Raw genomic sequence first — 23,411 nt, forward strand, 5'->3', positions numbered from 1 at the left:
GCTGTTTAAACAAGGATTTTCTCTTTAAGTAACAGCGACAGTGTAAATAGCCACTTCACAACAGCAGGGACACAAGTTACTGATTACTGTAAGTCTACAACAAGTGATCATCAACACTGATAAGTTTAAACTATAGTCGAGCTTCAAAACATCTCCTCTGGCAACAAGTAGAACCACTTTAACACCATTTTAAGCAAAATCCAGTAAAATGTTGGATGAGTTAGCCACTCAGTTTTTCTATTAGGCCCTGCTGTTGATAAGTGGTCACTATACGATTCTTATTTACTTCAAGTACACTCTTAGATGGGCTTGAAATGAACTTGTCTGCAGTGGCTATTGCCTGCCCGAATCAACGCTCCTTGGAAGCAATTTCAGCAGCCAGCCGAAATATCTTAAAAAACAAAAAAACAAAAACAAAAAACAGGACCTCCAAGAGAGGGATGGTTACCTGCCAAAGTGGCTGGTAGATGCCGGACCACAGCCAAATGTGGCAAACACTCTCAGTGGGAGGCTGGTGGTGGTTTGGAATCCAGATTGTGACACCTTGCAAGCCCATTGTACACATCCTGATGTGTGATGTATGAGCTCTGCAGTTAATCATTGTCACTTCAGGACAACCAGTGTGGTGTAATGAACTGTGGCATTGGGTTTTAAGACATGAATCTTGATGTGACAGCAGTATTACAATTAATAGTTGTGTTTGATTACAATTCACTCGTGATGTGCTTATAATGCTCTGTTGATGTCATAGCTACATGTGCTACAGTTCAAAGCCAAGTGTTCCCAGGGCTTCTTATAGCGCTAAATAACAAAGGGAGACCACCTATCTAAAACCAAACAATCCTCCAGTTACACAATGGGGCATTATTAGCCGCACTACCTTTACTTCTCATAAAAACACAGGTGCCTTGCATGGGACTTCAGAGGCACAGCTTATTCAATAAGGCAATATGTACATGTGAATTGTTGTTTTTCCTATATTTTCATTTCATAAATAAAGTTTAAAATAATACTGTACATTCTAATTAAACAGTGGATCAAGATGAAAAAATAAATTAAAAAAGCACCTGTAAATAAACCATCCTAATTAGGCCAAATGGGTGAATCGTTTTTTTCCTTGCACGTTTGTGTACACTGACTCAAGAATACTGAGCTCCTGTCAGGTTCATTTGAGGGGGTGTAGTGTGATGGCATTCCTGTCTATTAGCGCAAATAATCACACATCCCTCAAATCATTCCATCTGCTTCCACCTTCCTCTAGCACAACTTGTTATGGGAAACATCTTGCCCTCAAAGGTGGTTGGTGGCAAGGTGGGGAGTGTTCACTAGACTAAACATTCTCAAAGTGAATCAATGCTTTATGAGAAGCTGAGTAACGTACTAAAATACAATAGAATAAGAACATGTAATATAATAATGTGGTTACACCTAAATGACAAGTGCTCTGTTCCTGAATCCAGTTAAGAACTAAACTATTACAATTAGCCCTGTAGATTGGATTCAGTCTGCAGTTGTTTTTTTTCTCTTTTCATATAAAAGTCAATTTAACAAAATGGCTAATATAATTACTGGCATACCAACCGCTCTGCTGCTGGATAATAATATTCCTCTTTATGCAGTTCTGAAGCTGAACAATGTTTCTTTGCTGGGAAATAAAAACTGGCAAAAAACACACAATTTACATTCTCCTCTTAAAAAAAAAAGGAAACAAAAACAAACATGTAAATAACATATTTTTTCTTCCAAAAATGAATTAGCCATTAGACATACAATACAATTACATAGATACATGTTTCCAATGCCGCACATTCAATCTGCCAAAAAAGTAATGATTACAAAGCGAACAAAGATGCTGCCATATATATAGAGAGAGATGTATGTACAGTGATTATAGCATTCATAATTGCACTATGCCTCAATAAATGTAAATTACAGGCTTATGTTCTAGGGAATTGTTATAAAAAGTACTCAAAATAACTCAGGGATGAGTAATTGCAAATCAGAGGTTCCAATCAGAAACAAGAAGGGCTTACTTTGGTACAAACTGAACATCAACACTTGGCCCTTTTACGCAGAAATTAGCCAAATTTATTCTCCACTGCTATCGAACTACAACAAGCTAAATCACAGGCAACAGCGCTGTGATTGGACAATTATAAAGACACAGGTAAATTGTGATTGGATAGTCTGTAGGTCAGGGGGAGGTGCTTGCAGCCATGCGCAAGATTGATAGTGCATTGGGTGGTTTCCTCCTCTCTGACAGCCTGCTAACCAACTGTAGCTTAAAATCAGTCCAAGCTCTATGTGCATGTGTGTGTGTGTGTGCGTGAGAATGTTAAATACTTCAAAACTTCAGGAATCGTTTGGCCAATGAATAAGTCAGGCAGTAAAGTCAGTCAGTCCGTTCCTTCTCCGTTCATTAGCTTTTCCTGTTCTCAACACTTGATTTCATTAAAGTAGTAAACAGCGCAAAGTGGAGTCTGGTGCTTGAGTTGTTTTGGCATTGGCAATAAATATACATATCACCATAATAAAAAGCGTTAATGTGGCACAGTTGAACATAATCATTTAACAACATTGTCTCATAAATTATTACCTCAGCTCCCTTCAGACTAAAAGTGACCGACGCCATCATGATTTTCACAACATGACGGAGTGGGTGTCCCTGTGTGCCTCCTCACCTCGTCACTCAGAACTCATAAAGGCTCTCTACCTCATAGTTAATCGATGTCGATGCTGGAGAGCTGACGAAACATGTAGACATACTTTATCATCCCCCCAAAAACAATTTGGCCATTCTACTTCGCCACTGCCCTGTGCCTCCTGCAGGGTCACGCATGCTCTTACTCATCAGATGGTACAAAAGTCAATGCAATGTTATAATGATAAGGATTCGATCAATATCGAAACAATGTGAAATACTTTAAAGAAATCACAGTTAATGCCTTATTTATGAAGAAACTTGCCAATCAGTCCTTTGAATGAAGAAGGAAGCTGTCAATTAGAGATCTGTTGGGCAACAGGACGAAGCATCAGAATGAGCAGACAGGTAAGGAGGGAAGAAAAAGAAAAAAAAGGCATGAAAATCTTTTTTTTCTCCCTTCCTTCTTGTTTATAAAAAGGCAAGAGGGAGGGAGGGAGCCCGCTGTCATTGTTCCAGCTCTGAATTATCACACTGACAGACAAAATGAGCCCCCAAAACCTTGAGTGCACAAAGAAGTTTCTTTCTTTCTGTCAAAAACCAACAAAAAAATCAAAACTTCATAATGTGCCCCCCCCCCCCCCCCCCCCCCCCCCCCCCGGACTCTTGCAAATACCCCCCCACCTCCCTACATTTTATCAACTCCTTTAAATAGCAAGATAACATTTACTTTGCTCACCCCCTGGGACCCAAGAGATCAACAAATAGCAAATAAATTAGTATTGTGCAACCATCAGATTTTTTCATGTGTGTGTATATGATCTATCTTTTCACAGATTGCGTCAGTCAGTGTGTTGAGGGCCTCCTGTTGGTGCGCCCAACCCCCTGCTCTGCTCCGCTCTACACCAGGTTGTACTCCTTTAGGTTGAGCTGCAGGATGGTGTCTTTCACGGCCGCAAAGACAAAACGGATGTTCTCTGTGTCAGTGGCACAGGTGAAGTGAGAGTAGATGATCTTATCGCTGTCTGGATTCAGGTCCACAAACATCTTGAGGATAAATTCTCGCCCTGCTTGGGCATCCCTCTGGGGACCTGGAGAGAGGAAGATGATGCTGTATTAACAAATCGGCCAGAAGGTAGACCAATTTGTTGGTCTCTTCTTTTTTTTTAATGGAACCAACCTTTTTTAGAACACTTCCCTTGCAAGCAAATGCAGGCTTATCTTATAATATTAGAACTAAAAAGCTTCATCCTATACTTACTAAAGAAGTTCCTCCCATAACAGCACCACACTGAGTCCACTTGACTCTACTTAACATGGTAATTCTATGTCAGACTGTGGCTGTTTTGCTGATACAGACATCAGCTTTTTGGTAACAAGTCCTGAATTATTACTTAACACTACACTGTTTCCAAGTGTCTGCATTCACTACATTTTCAATCATCTTTTGCTATTTTTTTGCTATTACATCAAGGGGATTATTGGAAGCTTTCTTGTTGAATGCTTGTTATTCTTCCAACTTCCAAATAATGAAAATCTGCCCCTTTTAATGATTTTAGAAGTACACAGAAAGTTAGATCTGTTTAAAATCATGCAATAATTGCCACATTCACATCTAGCCTGAATAAAATAAAAATAACTGAATACAATAAATGACAACTCTTACACTTACCCTCTCATAATCAAATCAACCCACGAATCATTAACTAATATATTTTGTATCCCACTAATCCAACAAATATACTAGACTACAGAGAGTATTTTTGGTGTGTTTGCAATGCTGAAAACTTTTAAAATGTGTACAAAGACAGGTGAGCATTTAGCAAATATTAGTTTTAGCAGCTTAAAAACCAGCTCAGTGCTTGGTGCCAATGTTTGACGTTTTGGTCGTGCTGGATTCCCTCGCCTGGACTGCCCGTCCTGCTGCTGATACTCACCATCATACTCTGGGAAGTAGTCGACCAGATGAGAGTACATGATCTTCTCCTCCAACAGGTCCTTCTTGTTGAGGAACAGAATGACTGAAGAGTTTTGGAACCAGGGGTACGTGATTATCGTCCTAAACAGGGCTTTACTCTCCTCCATCCGGTTCTACAGAGAGTGTGTGTGTGTGTGTGTGTGTGTGTGTGTGTGTGTGTGTGTGTGTGTGTGTGGAGGGGAAGTGTAAAGTGAAGAGGAGAGACATACAGAGAGAGGAGAGGAAGAGAGAAAGAGAGTTTATCATTTAATTAAACCAGTCTTTCATACTCATTAAGTACAGATTTTAATAAACGCTCTACCGCACCAGAGGGAGAGCCGTAAAGATGAGCGAGAAGGGCGGCCATGTCGAATTCAAAACTTTAATTTCTCCCTCACACTTGATTTCAGTGTTCAGCTGAACAAAACAACCATTCTGAAAGTAAGCCTTAGATATCATCACATCACCAGTACTGCAGCGCCATACATAATATCTCCTGTATTGTATTAAAACTAATCTAATGGCAACAGAGGACGTGCAGCTGGTCAGTCTCTCTTCACTACAAGTAACAAAGGAAGGAAAACACATGGACCCACAGTCAGACTCACAAGCATAGGAACACACACCTGCTCATTACTGCACTTTAACAAACTGACACACATGGTATATCCTCCTGGGAAGGAGATGTGGCCTGAGGCTGTATTCAAAACAGCTGGTTGATCATTTACAAGTGCTTTCCAAGTGAAAAAGAGGTGAAGCAAGGCCAGGCTGGAGGAGAATCTGATTTCCATTGTTTTAAATAAGGAATAGCTTTTCATCTTCAGAGCCAACTCATCATCTACATCACGTCAAAGCATTTTAATAGACGAAAGTGCTTTTCATATAAAAGACATCGTTACTATATTCTGGTTGCTTAAATGAATTTAGCTTTTGTGTGTGTGTGTGTGTGTGTGTGTGTGTGTGTGTGTGTGTGTGTGTGTGTGTGTGTGTGTGTGTGTGTGTGTGTATATCATTCACCTCGTTGTCTGATTCCACCAACACTTGGTCGTATTCGCTGAGCGCTACAAGGAACATGATGGATGTGACATTCTCAAAGCAGTGGATCCACTTCCTCCTTTCTGACCTCTGACCCCCGACATCCACCATCCTGTCCAGAGAGGAGCATCCAGAGAGAGAGATGCAATCGTCATTACAACACTGGAAATGTTTGCAGCTCTATTTGAATCTCTTCTTCATCCAGAGATGTACACATTTTAAGGTGCATTGGGTAAGTTGAACGAGTCAAATAGGATGACTCTCCTGAATATCAGACGTCACCAAGCGTTCAGCAGAATAAGAGCAGAGTGCCACTATGACAACTTCTATTTTTATTCAGCTGCAGTGAGGAAAGGGGAATTTGCTGTATATTTCCTGTAAAATTCTCAAGTATCAAGAGTGAAAGTACATGTTCAATGTGGTGCTGTTTCAGTGTTTCAATTAAGATGATTTGATTTAAATGTATCATTTTATAAAAAGGATAATTATGTATGTATTTCACAAAACAACCCTAAAATCCCTTACCTGAGTAAAAGCAGCAATGCCACAATCTAAAAGCACTAAATTAAAAAATCTGTTGGATATTTTAAGCTTCAACAAAACATATTTACTTATCTTAACGCACTGTTTAATATAAAATGATATTCCATAAAACTAGGTTTATATATAACAATATATAAATTACAAACAACCCCCCTCCCCCAAACACTAAAAAGCATGTTATGTCCCCTTTAAGCCTCCCAAAACGGGATACTCACATCACGTAAACTTCCAGGTCTGTATGGGCCCAGTGACAACAGCTAAGTAGTTGTAATCTTTGTCTACAGAGGTCTTCTTCGACAGTGCTGTTCTGCTTCCAGATGTCAGATTAATCTCACCTGAATATGACACTCTGCAGGTCAAACGGGTACTCAATAATGCCCGTGGTCGGTACTCGAACCCTCAACACATCCTGCTGGGTGGGAAGGTAGCCTGTTTCAGCGATCCTGTCCAATGCGTTCAGGTAACTGAAAAGAAAGTAAAAACAATCCAGGATGTCTATTTGTCATCACAGAAAACATCCACTTTAATTTCGTTTCACTTGATACTGTGCTTTCTAGAAATAGCTATGTATATTTCACTTTCATCGTAGTTTTAAAAGCCTGTACCACTGCGCTTCTACTCACTATTTGGTAGAGTCAGAGAGCTGATATTCCCTCCTTCGATCATAACACTCCTGGATGCCTGGGTCATTCCATAAGCTCTTGATTGCATCTACGTAAGGGTTCTGGAACGCATTGACCTTTTCTACGTCCACCTCTCTCACGATGTTGGCGTTACCCTGGTGGAAAAAATATGGAAAAAAACAGCTATGATTTACTGCGACATACATCTTTATTCACCAACACCCAAACACAAAATTGATTCCTAAAAACTTCATCAAGGTTTTTTTTTCTTCCTATGAAATATTATCGAGCGCAGTTCTAATTATCACTGGTTTATTTTCTTACTTGCATATTCTATATTCGGAAATTTCTTTACACCTCCAGGCTCAACTGGGACCTAATATCTGAGGGCCAAATCCCACTGGGCCTATTAAGGGGAAAGTTTTGCTGCCCCAGATTCACATTAAAACTCTCTTGTGTCTCATGTAATGGGACACAGGAGAGTGTTGAGATGTTGAAACTGTTACTGCGCTGGTATTCTTAATGATTATGATGTATGATGTGTTAGACATGATTTCTTTATTGTAGTTTTCAAACTTAGTCATGTTAGGTTTACAAATTTAACTAGGAAGCTTCCCACATATAGCAGCCAAATGATAAGATATTCAGTATATTTTGACAAGCCAGTATATAAAAAAACATGAATATTTATTACTACTAGCCACTAGACAAAAGCTATTAAAATATGCAGGTCGTTATATTTGCTTCACTTCACTAGAAAACTTGGTCTTTAATCCAGTGTGGGCATGCGGTTATCTGTACAGTCTGCTTTGAAACTTGATTGAAAACTGTGTAAACTCATCTTCATTCTGACTGTCTATACTCACTACTGACTGTATATTCACTGTCAATAAGCTGCAGTACTAGAGAAAGTAGGAATTAAATTATTTGATGTGGCTTCTTGACTTATACCAGCAACGTGATAAATATTAATTAGTAGAAAGATACACTGCTGATGTTACGGAGTACTCTACAGGCCTACAATAGTAAGATTAACTACGATGTAAATGCTCAGAAAGAGAGGGTAAAAACAATCAACAGGTTTCATTTTCACTTCCTTCGTGATGTCAGTGAACCTTTGTCTAAGGTAAAATACTTCCCATTTTAGCCTTATGTACAGGATAGCACAAGGACGTTGGTTACAAAGCATGACAGTGGTTCTTGTATTTGTATTTGATTAATACCGCACATATCATAACTAATTTCAAGTCTGGGCAACATGAACAAAATCAAGTATCCCAATATTTTTGACCAAATACCTTAATACTGATATTACAACAATATTGTATGGATGACTATTAGTGCTTTCACAAAATATTAATTCAATGAGATTTTTGATAAATAATCATCTTAAATGTGGATGTAATGACTAATGGGTAAAAGCAAATAATAAAACGGCTCAGAAACTCATTTGATCATTTTATTGTAAAGCAGCCTTTAAAACTAAGAGAAGTGAAATGTTAGTACTTTGTCTTCCTTGACCAGGAAATTTGAAATGCAACCTTTTCATATTTTTTACAACGCTTGTCATATCAGGATATTACAATATCCAAAATCTAAGAAAATATCTAGTCTCATAGCACGATATTGTTAAAATATTGATATACTGCCCAGTCCTACTGTACATTTATTTTGTTGTATTTGTACAATTAAGTTGATCTTAATAGTTCCACAGCATTATAGTACTCTCATTATACAGAAACTAATTAACTGGGATTAGAAGCATGTTTTGCAGTGTCTGACTGGGCCATGGCAGAAAAAAATGCTTCACTGACTTAAATAATCAGATCAATAAGATGGAAACACTGGTGGTGCACTGGAGCTATTGTATAATGAAATGAAGGGTGGGACAACAAATACACACTTGGTATATTTAATTGCATGTTTAACAAAAAGTAATTATGTGGGATGTAATTTGGTGTTCAGCGTGGTTAAAACATTGGCAAAGTCTCTAGGCTGAAACAGCACATTCAGTTTCATTCTTGTGGAACAGGAAGCGAAAGCAAAAATGATAAAATATGATGCACCACGACAGCAGAAATTCAAAAAGACCTGCTCAAGTTAACTTCACATTGTGGTGCAATTTTTTATCTCACGGTTTCAACTAGGTGTTATACACCGCACACCTGGTGTGAGATTTAACTCTCTTTTTAACACTGGTTGTTACAGCCTGCTGCTTTAGTATAAAGATGTGTTGTTTCACATCGAGTCTAATAAACTCAGTGCTGACAGTGTGCAGCAACGCAACATCACTTTCATATCTCACCATTTAAAAGATAAAGTTGTTTTAGCTTTTTGTAGATTCTCAATACGTCAGATATAACAGAAATGCATGGTAGCGTTTGATACGTGGCAACCTGTTGTTTTATCTGGCGGACAGTCTCCTGAAATCTGCCAACAAGATCTGCTCTCATTATTCAGAAATCAATACTAAAATACCACCGCCACTTAAGACATAATACCTTTGAAAAAAAACCCCACAAACTATGTAAACTGTCACTGACTGTATGAATCAAATATTCTCCACTGTGCAAACTGATATCAAAAAAAGGATTAATTAAATAATCCCAGATGCAGGTATCTGATCAACCCCTCAACAATCAATTTAGTAACATTTATGGAGATCTCTGATCCCTCCTGTAGTTACACGAATAGGGGCAAAGTAAAGTAAGTTCTACTTCATGATAAAATGTCATCAACCAAACAACATCTCTAAAACAATTTGAATTGTTATATATTCACATCACTATGCATAGTTTTTTAATTCCTCTTTTTTCTATGCTTTATCAGTAAAGTGCTTGATTTATCAGCTCTTCCTCCCCAAATCTCCATAAAACCTTCTGATCAACATATTGTCAGGCTGTGACTGGGCAGACAGGAGCTGCTCAGCTGTAACCTGAAATGGACTGATTTATAAAAAAGCGTTGCTGAGGTGATGACTTCTACGCTCCACTTCCTTTCATTTGTCACTCTTGCAGGGAATAAACTGCGAGCAAACGGTCACTGTAACAGCTCCCGGAGCTATGGCTACGAGGGCAACTTATATGAAGTGGCTGAAGTGAAGTTACGGAAAGTTGAGGTCAAATTTGGGTAAATGGTGCAGTGCGGGTCTCTCCTAGGTGTATTTGCATATGTACTGTATGCATCTGTGGATTTGAGTGCATGGAAACATAGGCAAACACAAACACACAGGGGTGTGGGGTGTGATGGAGTTCTTTAAGGACATAGGAAGTGTCAAAAAGGACAGGAAATGATTATGGATGGCTGCTCCAAATAAGATAGACAGAACTCTAAAAATATACAAGCACACTGCATCCACTTTCTTTCTCTTTCTTACACCATTTGTCACCCGCCCTATTCCAGAGCTCATTTCAGTTTGGGGAATTTTAACTGTTTTGAGTGAAAGGATCTCATTTACCTTGTTGTGCTCATATTTGTAGGGGATCTTGAGCGTCTCCGCGGCCCTGATCATGGCCTGCATGGCTGTGAAGATGTTCTGATAGACCAGTTTGGTAAAGCCTCTTTTATCCTCGTCGGAGTAACCAGTGCCGTGGATAATCCTCATCTGTTTGATGAAAGTGCTCTTCCCGCTCTCTCCAGTGCCTGAAAAAGTAGACAGGGAGCAGGGACAAATGATCAGAGTTTATTTATTTTCTAGGTTTGCAGGGTTTCATTTTAACCAGATAACACATTTAATCTCCCGTATCAGCATCCGCACTCCTTAAATGGACATTTAGTAGTTTATGACTTTCATGGGATAACAGTGCACACACATTTTTAAGTAAACCTCTTGAGTTAAGTGAAAGGGCCTTAAAATGTGTGAAATATGTTATTATTCTTGTAGATAAGAGTCCATAGAGAGAGATAGTGTCACAGTTGAGGTGGTGGCATCCTCAGTCACTGGCCTAAAAACTGAATATGGTTTATTTTGTCAGTGATACCTCTGTGGCCTGCTCTCTTCTGTTGTGTTGTCAAAACAATCAGGTCGTATTCCGACTCAGAGTTAGTCCGGGATCAGCTTTGTGTTAAGTAGACATGGCCGTGAAAAAATGCCAACACTGACAATAATATACATATGAGAAACATTCACTCTTTCATTTAAAGCACAACCCAGGATTGAAGTATAAACGAAGGGTTAACCCACTACCCTAAATCAAAACACAAGAAGGGATTCAGCCATCGCTCCTAAATTGATTGACAGGTCATTTTATACAGAAACTAATACACGACAACAACTAAACCCAAGTGATATGGTTTCTACTTGCTAAATCAACATTGATGTACACAAACCTTGTGGAGTTTTGCCCTTTAATTATCAATAAAACGGCACTTTATCATTCCAACTTCACACTAACTGTTACCCTGTGGCGACACACCCACAGCAGAAACCACGTTCAACAATGTTATCAACAATGTTATAATGCTAATATTGGTCTCAATGAGCCGAAAGCAAACAAAACGTTATCACCTTATGAAGTTGGTACTATGAACTTATTAGCAAACAGTTGCCGATTTACACACCCAATAGACAAGGAGCAACAATAGCATTAAATTCAAATTATACCCCTGACCGTTTCACAAATGTGATTCAATATTCTGTCATTTGGCTAAATTTGAGTCTATATTAAGCCCTGAGTGAAACCTCTGGTAGTGGGGCTGGTAGCACAGTTACCAAAAACAGCTGCCTGCTGCAGCTGGAAACAAGCTTGGGGAGAGCAGAGCTGAGAGCCAGAAATCCAAAACGATGACTCAAAACAGACTTAAAGGCTCTGTAGCACTAAAGGGAAACTGCAGAGGTTCTATGTTAGAACTATGTTGGTCACTATGAAGGACTCCTTACATTACACATTTTGACTTAATCTATGTTAATAGCAAATATGAATGCAGCTTTAAAGTCAGGTGCAAGTAAAGTGCAAACCTTGAAAGAGTGGACTTGACAATATTCAGGAATCTTAAAGCATTATGGAAACATTTAAAATGTCTATAGAGGATTTTTCTTAAGGGAAATAAGATGAATCATCACTTTTAAGGGCACAACATCCTGTCTCGGAAGAAACACACACACATGTACAGACATGCAAACACACATACAGTATGTATCCACTCACTCATGCACCCGGTCACTCATGCACATAATATTATTTGCTGGCAGCATTCCTCTCTGCCTGTTTACTTGGTCTGGTGACAGACCAAGAACAACATCTCGCTGGTCTCAGTGGTGACAGGAACTATTTGGGTGTGAAGAGCTGGGGGTGTAGTTTCTCTTTGGTTCATTGAGAATCTTGGCAGACTGACTGAAAGGTCTAACTTTACCTCACCGCTAACTCTTGAATAACTTTGGCAGTAAGGAGAGAGAGAGAGTGTGTGTGTGTGTGTGTGTGTGTGTGTGTGTGTGTGTGTGTGTGTGTGTGTGTGTGTGTGTGTGTGTGTGTGTGTGTGTGTGTGTGTGTGTGTGTGTGTGTGTGTGTGTGTGTTTTATTATGTCAGTGGCCAAGATACATGTGATGCATTCCAGTGTAAAATCTCTGTTATAACAGTCTGGATGTGCTACACTACTTTGCACTGTGTAATATAAACTCTACTTTAGCCAAATGAGCCTCTCCAATGTGGGCCCATAACAAAGTCTAAGCACTTTACAAAAACCAAGCTGCAGACTAAACTAGCACTGAAATCCTATTAATTCTAGTGAAACAGCTTTTCTATATAAAGGTTGCCAATTTAGATGCCTGATATGAGGAGGTGGGGTAGTGACATACAGTGAGTGAAGACAACACAATTAAACCCTTAAAGTACTCTTGAGCCAAGCATTTTGTTGAGCATGTAACAAAGAGGTTAGATAACATATACACAGAGGGATCAGAAAAACTGAAATCTAAAAAGTGCTTTTTTATCTACCTGTGGTTAGGTGAAGTCATTTGGATATATGGAAGTAAGGCTAGACCAATTTTATTTACAACTCACTAATCTGTTCTGACATATTTGAATACATTAAAATTCAACATGATTAAGCGTGACCACCTCCTCACACACACACACACACACACACACACACACACACACACACACACACACACACACACACACACACACACACACACACACACACACACACACACACACACACACACACACACACACACACACACACACACACACAATCCACCTATAATTAACTATTACATTAACTTCAATGACAAGTTGTAGGTGTTGAAGGCCATAAATACCACTTCACAAGAGTTAATGCCTTACGGCATCCAGCCTAAAAATAGATGCTATTTTTTAAACAGGCAAAGTGGAGCAATGAGTAATCTCTCAAAACTTACATGAAGTGTGCCAGTGGGTTTTGGATTTGTTCAGGTACAAAGGATCTGGGTTGCTTTTGTGTGGCACAGTTCTGATCAAACAGAGACAACACGAGAGAAACTGATTCTCTGTCTTCTGTAGATGCAGGCTCAAAAAGATGACTGTGAGTGATTCAGAAAGTCTGAAGTCAGACACAGAAAAAGTTTCTTCTGCATCTGAGTCCTGATGGTTCCTCTCAAATACCAACACCACAACAAGAAAGAGAAAGGGAGAGAGAGAGAGAGAGAGAGAGAGAGAGAGAGAGAGAGAGAGAGAGAGAGAGAGAGAGAGAGAGAGAGAGAGAGAGAGAGAGAGAGAGAGAGAGAGAGAGAGAGACAGAGACAGAGACAGAGACAGAGACAGACAGAGACAGTGAGTGTGCTAGGCCTACTAGCATAAACTCTGGCCCTTAGAGGCTGCTGAGTCACCTTCCAAACCAATGCAGTGACCCCAGATTAATGCGCGTTTCAGGTTGGTGTGACTGGATCTGGTCTGAGCCGAGTATCTCTGATCTGGCTGTGTCCTGAGGCCAAGCTCCAGGACTTGAGAGCATAGCTGGAAGCAGAGGCAGAAGAAAAGAAAAGAAACAAACAAAAGACCCCACTCAAAAAATGAACACAGGCCGCTATGTGTCTGTGTGTGGTGCCTTCATTTACCTGTCTGAAACTCTAGACATTTGAAACTTAACTGTGATCACAACCTTGCCCATCAGACTCTCAAACTGTAAAAACAATAAGATCAATGTCATACGGATAAAGGGAATTTGATGACATCCTATATTTAAAAAAGCCAGTTTTTGAGTGGCCACCACCATTTCTTAAAAGTTGTGTATTTCCACAGCACCTGAATGCACCACAAAACCAGTGTCAGCTATGCACAGAGCTGCCTTCAGCTGACTTTTTCAACCAAAAAAGGTTGCAAAAACACTGATATGGTGTTTTGAGCAGTCAGGCATCAAATGCATGAATGAAGAAAAGGAAATAGATTGACCCTGAGAGCTTAGCAGCACCTCAAGGAGAGTTAACACAGAGCAGAGGGAAGGAGGGCGGGGAGGCATAGTACCATATTCACTTATGTTAATGCTTCAGTGAAAGCTGCTTTGTGTTGCTGTAGCTGCAGTTTGTAGTATCTGAGCTATAGTCGAACAATGTTACATACTTAAGATTTACTGCTTGTCGACCTGTATTTTCGGGCCTTGGATTATAGCCCTGTTCCCTGGCTACTGGGGTCTAGGGTTCAACAAGGGTCAGACACAGCTTGGCTCTGAGATTAAAGGGTGAACTATAGAATCAGTACAGGAGCACTGAAGCAGATATTGGTGGGAATCTCAAGTCCTCTAAACCATAAATTCCTCTCTTCTCAATCTCAGTTACTTGAGCAGCATTTTGAGTTTTGCATTTACTTTAATCTGAATAAAAAAAGCTAATAAATAAAGCACCACCCTCTCAGGTTAGGTTAGAAGTGAAGTGTAAATACTGCAGTAAGCACTTGTCATGAAGATAAAGCTGACAGCTCAGTTTAAATAATTATACGATTTACGAGGTATAAATCTGTGACTGATCCATGATGTGTATTGAACTGATGGGAAATCCCACAGAATATTCAGCAACTGAAACTGATATTTGTAAAAGTTATCTGCAGAGTCAATTTGTGTCACTTTCAAAAAGAAACTCACTCACTGGTAAGTCTACTCAGTGTTACTGGCAGGCAGCCCTGAGCTAGGACCAGGAAATCTCGAGGCAAAACACAAAGCAGAGGCATGAACTTGATAAAAAATACTGCTGTGTAGTCAGATACATGACTACACTGATGTTCTTCAACAGCATTTAAAGTGTGAATATCTACATGTTGGAGCAAGTCATTTTGTAAGAACAGCTGCAGATGTCAGCTTATATATCAGTAATGTGAAAAAGACTATATTTCCTGTCAATGTCATGCAACATCAGAAGTGCACTGTATAAAATGCTGATACAGTGTTAAAGTATTTAATTGTATCACATAAATTGAATTATGTTATAAAACCATAATAAATTACTTCAGTTTAACTCCAATTCTGCACTTTTCTATTGCTGCTGTTAACTTGGCTACATCCCATACTAGAATCATATGACATCTTTAGTGCTTCCTCTCACAATTACAACCATGTGTTTGTTAAAAGCTTGTTAAAAGTTGCGGCTGACTTTGTTCGGTCGGTAGCCTCGACAACATTCCCACAGCTTTCAAAGTGTGTGATTGATAAAAGCGGCCGACAGTGATTGGGCAGATGAACAGCAGACCTGACAGATGATATGCAACATATGAGTGTCAAAAGTACAAACGTGCAGATTAAACATGCGGCAATGACTTTGTCTCAGCTGTTGGATTTAAGTACCACAATAAAAGTTAATCAGAGCTGTTCTGCGTGTTGTCATGTTATGAATAAGATTTAGCTTCATACCCCCATCATCTCACTTCTCTATGATTTCTTTTTTGTATATGTGTATGTGCATGTGTGTAAAAAGGGGCCAGACATCATAAACTGGTCCAATGATCACTTGAGGATTGAAACTAAGCTGTGCCACTTTTGTAATTGAGCAATTTAAAATTCATTTAGCTGATAGACACAAGCCTGATAATTATTCATGTTCATCCCTTTTGACAATCAACTGATGGCTGAGACCTCATTGCTAAACAAATATAAGTCAGAGGGCATATCAATATTATAGTAATACACAAATGATTTTCTACACTCTAAAATGTGGCCTCGTGTTTGTAGATACAAGTATTGCATTCATGGTCCGTACAAACATTGAGCAAACATGGATGTCTTTACAAAGGATTTTGAGAATTTGGTTGACTGATCGTTTGAATTAGAAAAAAGTTTTCCGACTTTGGAGTTTTAGATGTCAGAGCACCAAAAACTTCCCTGCTCACAGTTGCTTTATCATGAAAGACTAGTATGTGTACTGAAAGTTGTCTTGTTCTTCCTGTTGCACCATGAGCTCAAAGCACCAAAGCAAGTTCCACTGGATGTAACAGTAATAAAGTTAACATTAACTTAATAAATATGATTGATGGTTGATTACAACCTACAGGAAGTCCTTGGCTTCCATACTGCCTGGAAGATATAAAACCACCTGTATTGTCCACCTTCTGAATTGTATCCTAATTATCTTAACACAAACCATCTCGGTTTCCCAGTTCCCTTTCTTCAAGAACACAGAGCCTCTGTTCTTTCCAGTTTCCAGTCAGCATGTCACCCTAAGTTGCTGCTTACTCTGCTCCTCCGTTCATCAACATCCCATGACTGCACAGGTTTGGAATCTCGGCTGATGTTAAGGATCTTCTGCACATCTCAGAACATTTTTCTTCTCTATCTCAGCAACCAGTCAAGAATCCCTTAAGCATTGTCCGCTCCTCAGTCAATGACCCACAAAACAAATGTTGTTCAACTTTTGCTGAATTCTGTCATCAAGAAAATTCTAAATGTCCGCACTTTACCTACTCAATTTGACTAGGTTGTCAAAGAGAAGGTCTCAGATTTAAGCTAATAGCACCAGTTCCATAGAAGTCCAATTTCTCTAAAAGAAAAATCTCAAAGCTTAATCCAGCTGTTGATGTCAGAGGATTGCTCTGACTCCTCTTTAATCTCACAAAAGTGAATTTGAGTGCGAGGTGTGCCCTTTTTTGCAGATATGTAAAGATTAAAAATTATTGGGCTGCTGTTGATGTGCACTTGGACTGCTAGCATCAGGACTGGTTCCATAAACTATATTTTATGTCATAACCTGGATATCATGAAGCATTTGATATGTCCATTTATTACATCCCAAACTCTTTCTGTCATCTGTCGTTTTGGAAGACTCAATAAATCTGGCTAACCTGAATCTTAATAACTTCCTAGCATCAGAGCACTGCATATTTTATTGTTCTCAAATCAAATCAAACTCACACAGCCTTTTCATGAAAGACATTTTGATGGAGGAAAGCACAGGTGTTACTGATAACACTGACGATGGCTCCTTTCCAGTAATTATTGCAGCACAATGCAGCAATTAATCTTATTAGACACACCTGTGTTTGACAAGTAAACCCTAACCCTATTAAACTTAAGTTCCTTTCCACATTCCTGGTTTTGGATCCATGTTATTTCATTAGCTCAACACTGTTAATGTTATTAATTTACTTAAGTGTGGCAATTGCAAAATACCTGATGTCACTGATCATACGCTACATTCTGCTGTAGTACAAACGTGGATTGACACTGACTTTGAGCAACAAAAGTTGAAGAAATGACTTATTACGTGTGTATTCTTTCTTTGTGAACAACGAGAAGCTGTTTGAATGGATTGTGACACTGATTCAAAAGGAATGAATGTCTTTATGTATTGTATGTAATGTACTGTCAGAGATCAGTTTCAGCAGGTTCTTGCCAAGATGCCCTGCGTCATCGTTCTTCATCTTTTGGCAGTTTTCAATTGAATTGTCTTGAGTCACCTTTCTTAGTGAAGCCTGTTGTATCTCTGACTAATTAGCAAGCTTTAAACCAAGTGTGTGCCAGACCCCCAACTCCCACTGCAGCTACTCTTCCGCGTTGTCGCTAGTTATGTATTCTTGGTCATCTGCCTGGGTTAAATTAGCATTTATTTCTGTGCATCTCCCTTATCACTTAAAATCACCTTAAACTGATATCAGATGGACAAGGAGGATGGGTTAAATGCTTGCAATGTTTTCTAAACTTGCTCATTTGTTGTGTTTTGTGTGCGCTTTGACGTCCGCCGTCCCTGCGGACACAAAGTATTTAGAAGGATTGAAAGCTTATAAATTCTTAATTATAAGATTATACGTAAAGCTCTGAGGATTGGTGAAATACAAGCTATGGGTATGCTGAAGAATTGACAAACTTCTAAACTTGACTGCAGAGTTTTGTGCTGAAGTCCCACCGGACACAAAGCAATTAGGGAGTGAAAATCCACAACACACTGATAGCATATGGGTTAATGGAGCCATATAGAGGACACACACAACTTCCTCCCGTTAACTCGACCACTTGTAGTGGGAGTGGTGGCGTAAATAACAAATACACACAGGGACAAATGGAGATGTATTTCACTGTTAATTCAGAGCCCTGTGGGTAAGCTGATATATTCTATTTGTTCCTGTCAAACTGAAAAATGCTTCATTTAAATGCTTTTTTGAGCACAGGGGTCAGCAAGGTATGTTATTCTGGGTTAACATAGACCATATGCCTATCACATTTCCAATTTATATGCCAGTCAGCCTATCCATGTCACCCCCTTTAAATCATTCCCCCAACACTTCCAGACTGCAGACAACCATCTATCCATATCTCCTTTCAAAAACTACACTCATGAATGCTGGACAGACATAGAAGTACGCAACTTTCTCATTATAGAAAATTCATAAACAATAAGTGGGTTTGTTACAGAGAAATCACACGTATGGTTAACCATTACTGGAACCTTTTAACTCTACAACTTAATGCATCATATATTTCTCATGACTCCATATTCAAGGACAGTAATTGAAGGCATTAGAGTGCTGCTAAACCACTCAACATAATAGCCTATACTGAAACTGATAACAGTTACTACACAAACAATTTTTGAATATGAATCATAACCACAGATTCTTTGGTTTCAGGGCAGCAAATGTTTTGTATCAGATGAGAATAGTGACAAATTATTCAATAAATACTATGAATATTGTTGCACATACAGTTATGTCCTCATTCTTTCACTTTTCGGTTTGGGTCATTGGCTGTTTATGTGCTTACATAATGTGCAAATTGTTGGGTATTAAAAGAGATTAGAGGCCCACAACAACACAATTATTTGTGCGTATTTAACAACGGAGGTGGTAGTTAGCTCCTTCAAATCCTGTTAAAGGGGATTCATTTAATCAGTGTGCACTAACGGGGGGCAAAGGGGAAACCTTTCACCTTCAAACCCATCTTAAAACATCCCTAAGGAGCTAAAAGGAGTCTTGCATGCATCCCTCAGAAAGTTGTCTGGATGAAATGATTTAAAGTTCCCAGTCTGCTCCACCACATTCTGCTCCCTGCCTATTCTAAGTAGCTGAGAGAGGGCACCGGATCAGGAAGCGAGGGGTTTCTGGCACCACTCTGCACAACCGCCGTCATCACATCTAATGGGCTTTTTGATGAAAATCTAATTAAAACCGGAATGGTGAGTAAATGACTTGTTTTCCTCAAATTTCTCCAGTATGACTAATACTTCTCGACAGGGTTGACACCCCCTTTTCACAACACCACACTGTAAAAATTCACAAGTACAAACATTATTATAAATGTTTTTAAATATTATTAAGATATTTGTGGCTTGAAAGGGAAACTACTTACCCATTTCAACTTATTGTCTCTCTACTTACTGAACTGTGGCAGTATTGGGTTAAAATTAGTTTGAGACTGATTAAAAAGAATGAAAACTAAAGCTGGGCAATATAGACTAAATCATATATTGTACATATTGTACTGCATATATGCATACATTGTATTGTAATATAACAGCTAGAACAGTCTAGTAAGTTCAGAGAAATACATCATTTTACTGTAATGCAGCCTTTAAAACCAGGAAAAGACAACACTTATGCTATATCAGGATATCCATAATCTTAGAAGATATTTAGTTTCATATCACAATATCAATATAATATTGATATATTGCCTGCCCTACTGAAAACTATATATTATAGTGGATGCATGAGCATACCATCACACACAGGCTTCTATATATGACAGGACAGCATGCTTCCAATCTTGCTTTGTAGACTGACACCTGTAATATAATCATTGCCAGAGTTAGGTGTTCAGCTGCAATACTGTCTTGATTACTCCCAATAAAAGGCTAGACTTTGGCCCAGTCAATATGAGACACAAACACTCATAAGCACAGCACCTGGATGGGCCCTCTAGGCATGGCTGCACAGGTTGCTGCCCGGTCAGAGAGAGGAGGCATGGAGGTGCAAGGTGGAGAGGTAAGGCTTCCAGTGAGTGGCAAGCATTTGTTTCCTGGACACTAACCAGCTGCAGTTATTCAAATCAGGTGGTTTATTTTTTTTGGTTTTACACAGGGAGTCATATACAGTCGTGGCTGGGCGAGCATCTCCTCCCTCTGCTGCTGACCTGCCAATCTGTGCACTCGACTCAAAATACCCCCCCCCCCCCCCCCCCCCCCAATTAACAGACCTCTCACTCCATGCACACCACCACCACCTCCTGCTCCTCCTCCTTCCCCAACTTCCCCTCCCTTGTCCCCGCAGAGCTTACCGAGAAGCAACAGTTTCAGCTCCCGGCGTGCGTCCCTCTTATCCCGGCGGAGCTGCCTTTCGATCTCGTCGTTGATCCGCCGGGCTTCTTTCGCCTCCTCGCTGAGGCAACACGCCATTATGGACTCCAGGGTCATTTTCTCCCTCTATCTCTCTCCCTTCTTTCTTTTCTTTTTTTTCTTTTAAAACACGCACTTTTTTCCGCTTTTTCTTTTTTTTTGTTGCTCTTACTGATTCATCCAGATTTCAGTACGGTTGAGTGGAGGCCTGTGAATACCAAAATAACGTCCTCATACAGGCCCGCTTGTGTTGAAATAACGCGTGGACCCCCTTTCAAATGAAGCCTGCAAATAGCGCACAGTGTGAGGGGGGGGGGACAAACTTAAGATATTTTTTGAGAAATTATTTACAAATCCCCCCTCTCTCCCTCCTCCTCCCCCCACCCTCCCCCAGTTTCAGTTCGCTTTCTGAGGCCTCTCCGACAGCTTCAGAAAATAGAGTCCAAAGAGGTTTGAGTTAATTGGTGTAATCTGCTTTTCCTTCTCAAAATGATCAACAGATCCTTTTGAGACACATCCTCCGTGCTGCTCTGTGATCCCGGGCCACCCCTCTCTCTCGCTCTCTCTCTCTCTCTTCAAAGTCTCCAATGTTGTTATTTTTCACGCTACAAAATCCCGTCTCGTGTTAAGGTTACCGTTCGTGGGTGAGCTCAACACGGGGGGAAAACACATGAATAAAGCTGTCCGGTTGTTTTCCAGAGGCTCGACTCCCCGGGCGTGGTAAGGCAGAATATGGCGGACTTTCACTCCAATCCGCTAGGTTGGGATACAGTACAGTTATCTCTCTCTGTCTGTCTGCTCAAAAAAACAAAGTGAGCCACACATAACGTAGCGTTTCAGCTGGAGCCCTCGACACGGCAGCTGTAAAACACATCCCGGTTCACGTCCATGGCTCAACAGCGGGCTGATAGAGAGAGGAATAAACGCCGTGTTGTTGCTTTTCCCCTCCCCTCCCGGCCAATCTTCTCCTTGTCCTCAATTCTCTTCATGTATTTTTATTACAGAGGCCATCCGCTCCTCCGCTGGCAGGGTGACGTCGGCCTCCCATCGACAAGTGGAGGCGGGGGGAGAGGAGAGGAGGGGGTGTCACGTCAAACAAATGCCACACAAGTATTTACTTATACCCCAACCTGTGGAATTAAAAAAAGGTGTATGAATGGACAAGCTGGGCTCTCTATGAGCAGGGAGGGCAGGTCCTCTTAAATTCTGTTTTCTTGCTGATTTGTGGAATAAAGTCACAGTGGAGTGTAACATCAGTACATATGCTGTGTAGCCTATTTTAATGGGAGGCAACTAAAGTTATTATTTGTTTATTTGTTGGTTTATTTAACAGGGGCAGAACACATTAATAAACCTTGCTGTGTTTCATCTCTAGCTCCTGGACAGATGTTACAGAGCCACCCTATAAACAGATAATTGACAGTAACAAAGTTACTGAGTTCATTTTTATTTTATTATAGAGAATATTAATGTTAATTTAAAAAAAAAAAAACATTCAAGACACCCTTATACTACACTGTCAGATATTATTTAACACATCAAAACAAAGGTTCATAATACAAGACATGCAAAACAAAATGAGAGATGCTTGTTCATTGTTAGACACAAACTAAGACATGCAAAGCAGAAGCACAGACATAAAAAGTCTGCACAGTGTATAACATCTATAAATCCGTATGGCACAATAAAGGCAAAACCACAATTATACATATATGCAGGTACATGTGGGCAGACTGGCGACAGCAGACAGCAAGGGAAGTTCAGCACAGACAGACTGAGGACAGTAAGATGCTATTGAGTTTTAGTGCTTAATTAATCTGAGCCACAGGCTTTTAATACGTTGTTACAGCATGTTTTGCTTTCTCTGAAAATACCACACATTTCTAATTTAGTGACCACCTGGCAGAGGTCATGCTTGCACAGTCTGAGTGTGCAGATAGCAGACTTAATATCACGTATACCTTTGTGCAGTTCATTGGCACTGTGATAACTATTCCCTTTGTGAATTCATATGTTTTATTCATGTTGAGACTGAGAGGTATCCACATTGTGATATTATTGTTGCAGACTTTTTTATTTCTTGAAAATGCAGAACTGTCTCTCACAAACACCAAATATATTATTTATAATTAGAATGCATTGCTTTTAGCTAGCGTCCCTATAGCTGGAAACGTAATGTTGATTTGAGTCTGTGTCTTAACAAAAACAAAATATTGCGTGGTTTATACATGTCCTACTTATAGTAGGCAATTAGGGTACATTATTGTAAGTGTCTTCAATTGGACCCCATCCATTATAACTGCTGAATCATCTGATCTAAAAGTCTTTAAAAAACCGGGGAGTTGAAGCAGTTGTTAGCCACATTATTCCAACATCAGGCCCATACACTTACCGACTGATAAAATGATAAGTGGATGGATAGATAAAAGGATGTTAGAGGCATATCACATGTCTTTAGTTCTTCCATTATGATCCTCCCCACTGTTCTTGCCTTTTCCATAACTAACCATTATCATGCTCTCATTATGGAAAGGAAACTCAATCATAAGTCAAAACAATATTATGTAAGCTGTTTTGTTTTGGGGTTGGGTTTTAAGTGGGTCATGGGCCTACAGTGGACTTCTCTGGGCCTACAGTAATGAGAACAGTAATGAACTTGGGTCCCAAGCGACACAGTGAATTTCTCATTTGGATGTTGCATTTGGCTGTAGAATGAGCGCTGGCCTGCTTTATACGCCAGTTTTTGTTTAAAGGTTTTTGTGTTTAATGCAAGCCTGAAAGTTTTCCAGATCTTGTTTCTTGGTTGGTCACATGCTGCCGTCCACGTTCCTGACCGATTTACTGGGCAGCCGATATACCTATTCTTTATATGTTGTCTGCTATGT

At 39.7% G+C, this 23,411-nt stretch overlaps 1 protein-coding gene across 1 annotated transcript; it reads right to left on the bottom strand.

Moving 5' to 3' along the window:
* Positions 1–623: 623 nt before the first annotated feature.
* LOC133978506 (guanine nucleotide-binding protein G(q) subunit alpha) lies at positions 624–21,516 on the bottom strand. Its single transcript, XM_062416760.1, has 7 exons — positions 20,469–21,516; positions 10,257–10,441; positions 6,800–6,954; positions 6,512–6,640; positions 5,616–5,745; positions 4,579–4,732; positions 624–3,732 (listed from the first exon to the last, which is right to left on the bottom strand). The coding sequence occupies exons 1-7, from the start codon at positions 20,602–20,604 to the stop codon at positions 3,542–3,544; spliced, it is 1,080 nt and encodes a 359-aa protein (XP_062272744.1). The 5' UTR covers positions 20,605–21,516; the 3' UTR covers positions 624–3,541.
* Positions 21,517–23,411: the final 1,895 nt, after the last annotated feature.

Source organism: Scomber scombrus, chromosome 4, assembly GCF_963691925.1.
Source record: "Scomber scombrus chromosome 4, fScoSco1.1, whole genome shotgun sequence".
In the NCBI taxonomy this organism is placed as follows: domain Eukaryota; kingdom Metazoa; phylum Chordata; class Actinopteri; order Scombriformes; family Scombridae; genus Scomber; species Scomber scombrus.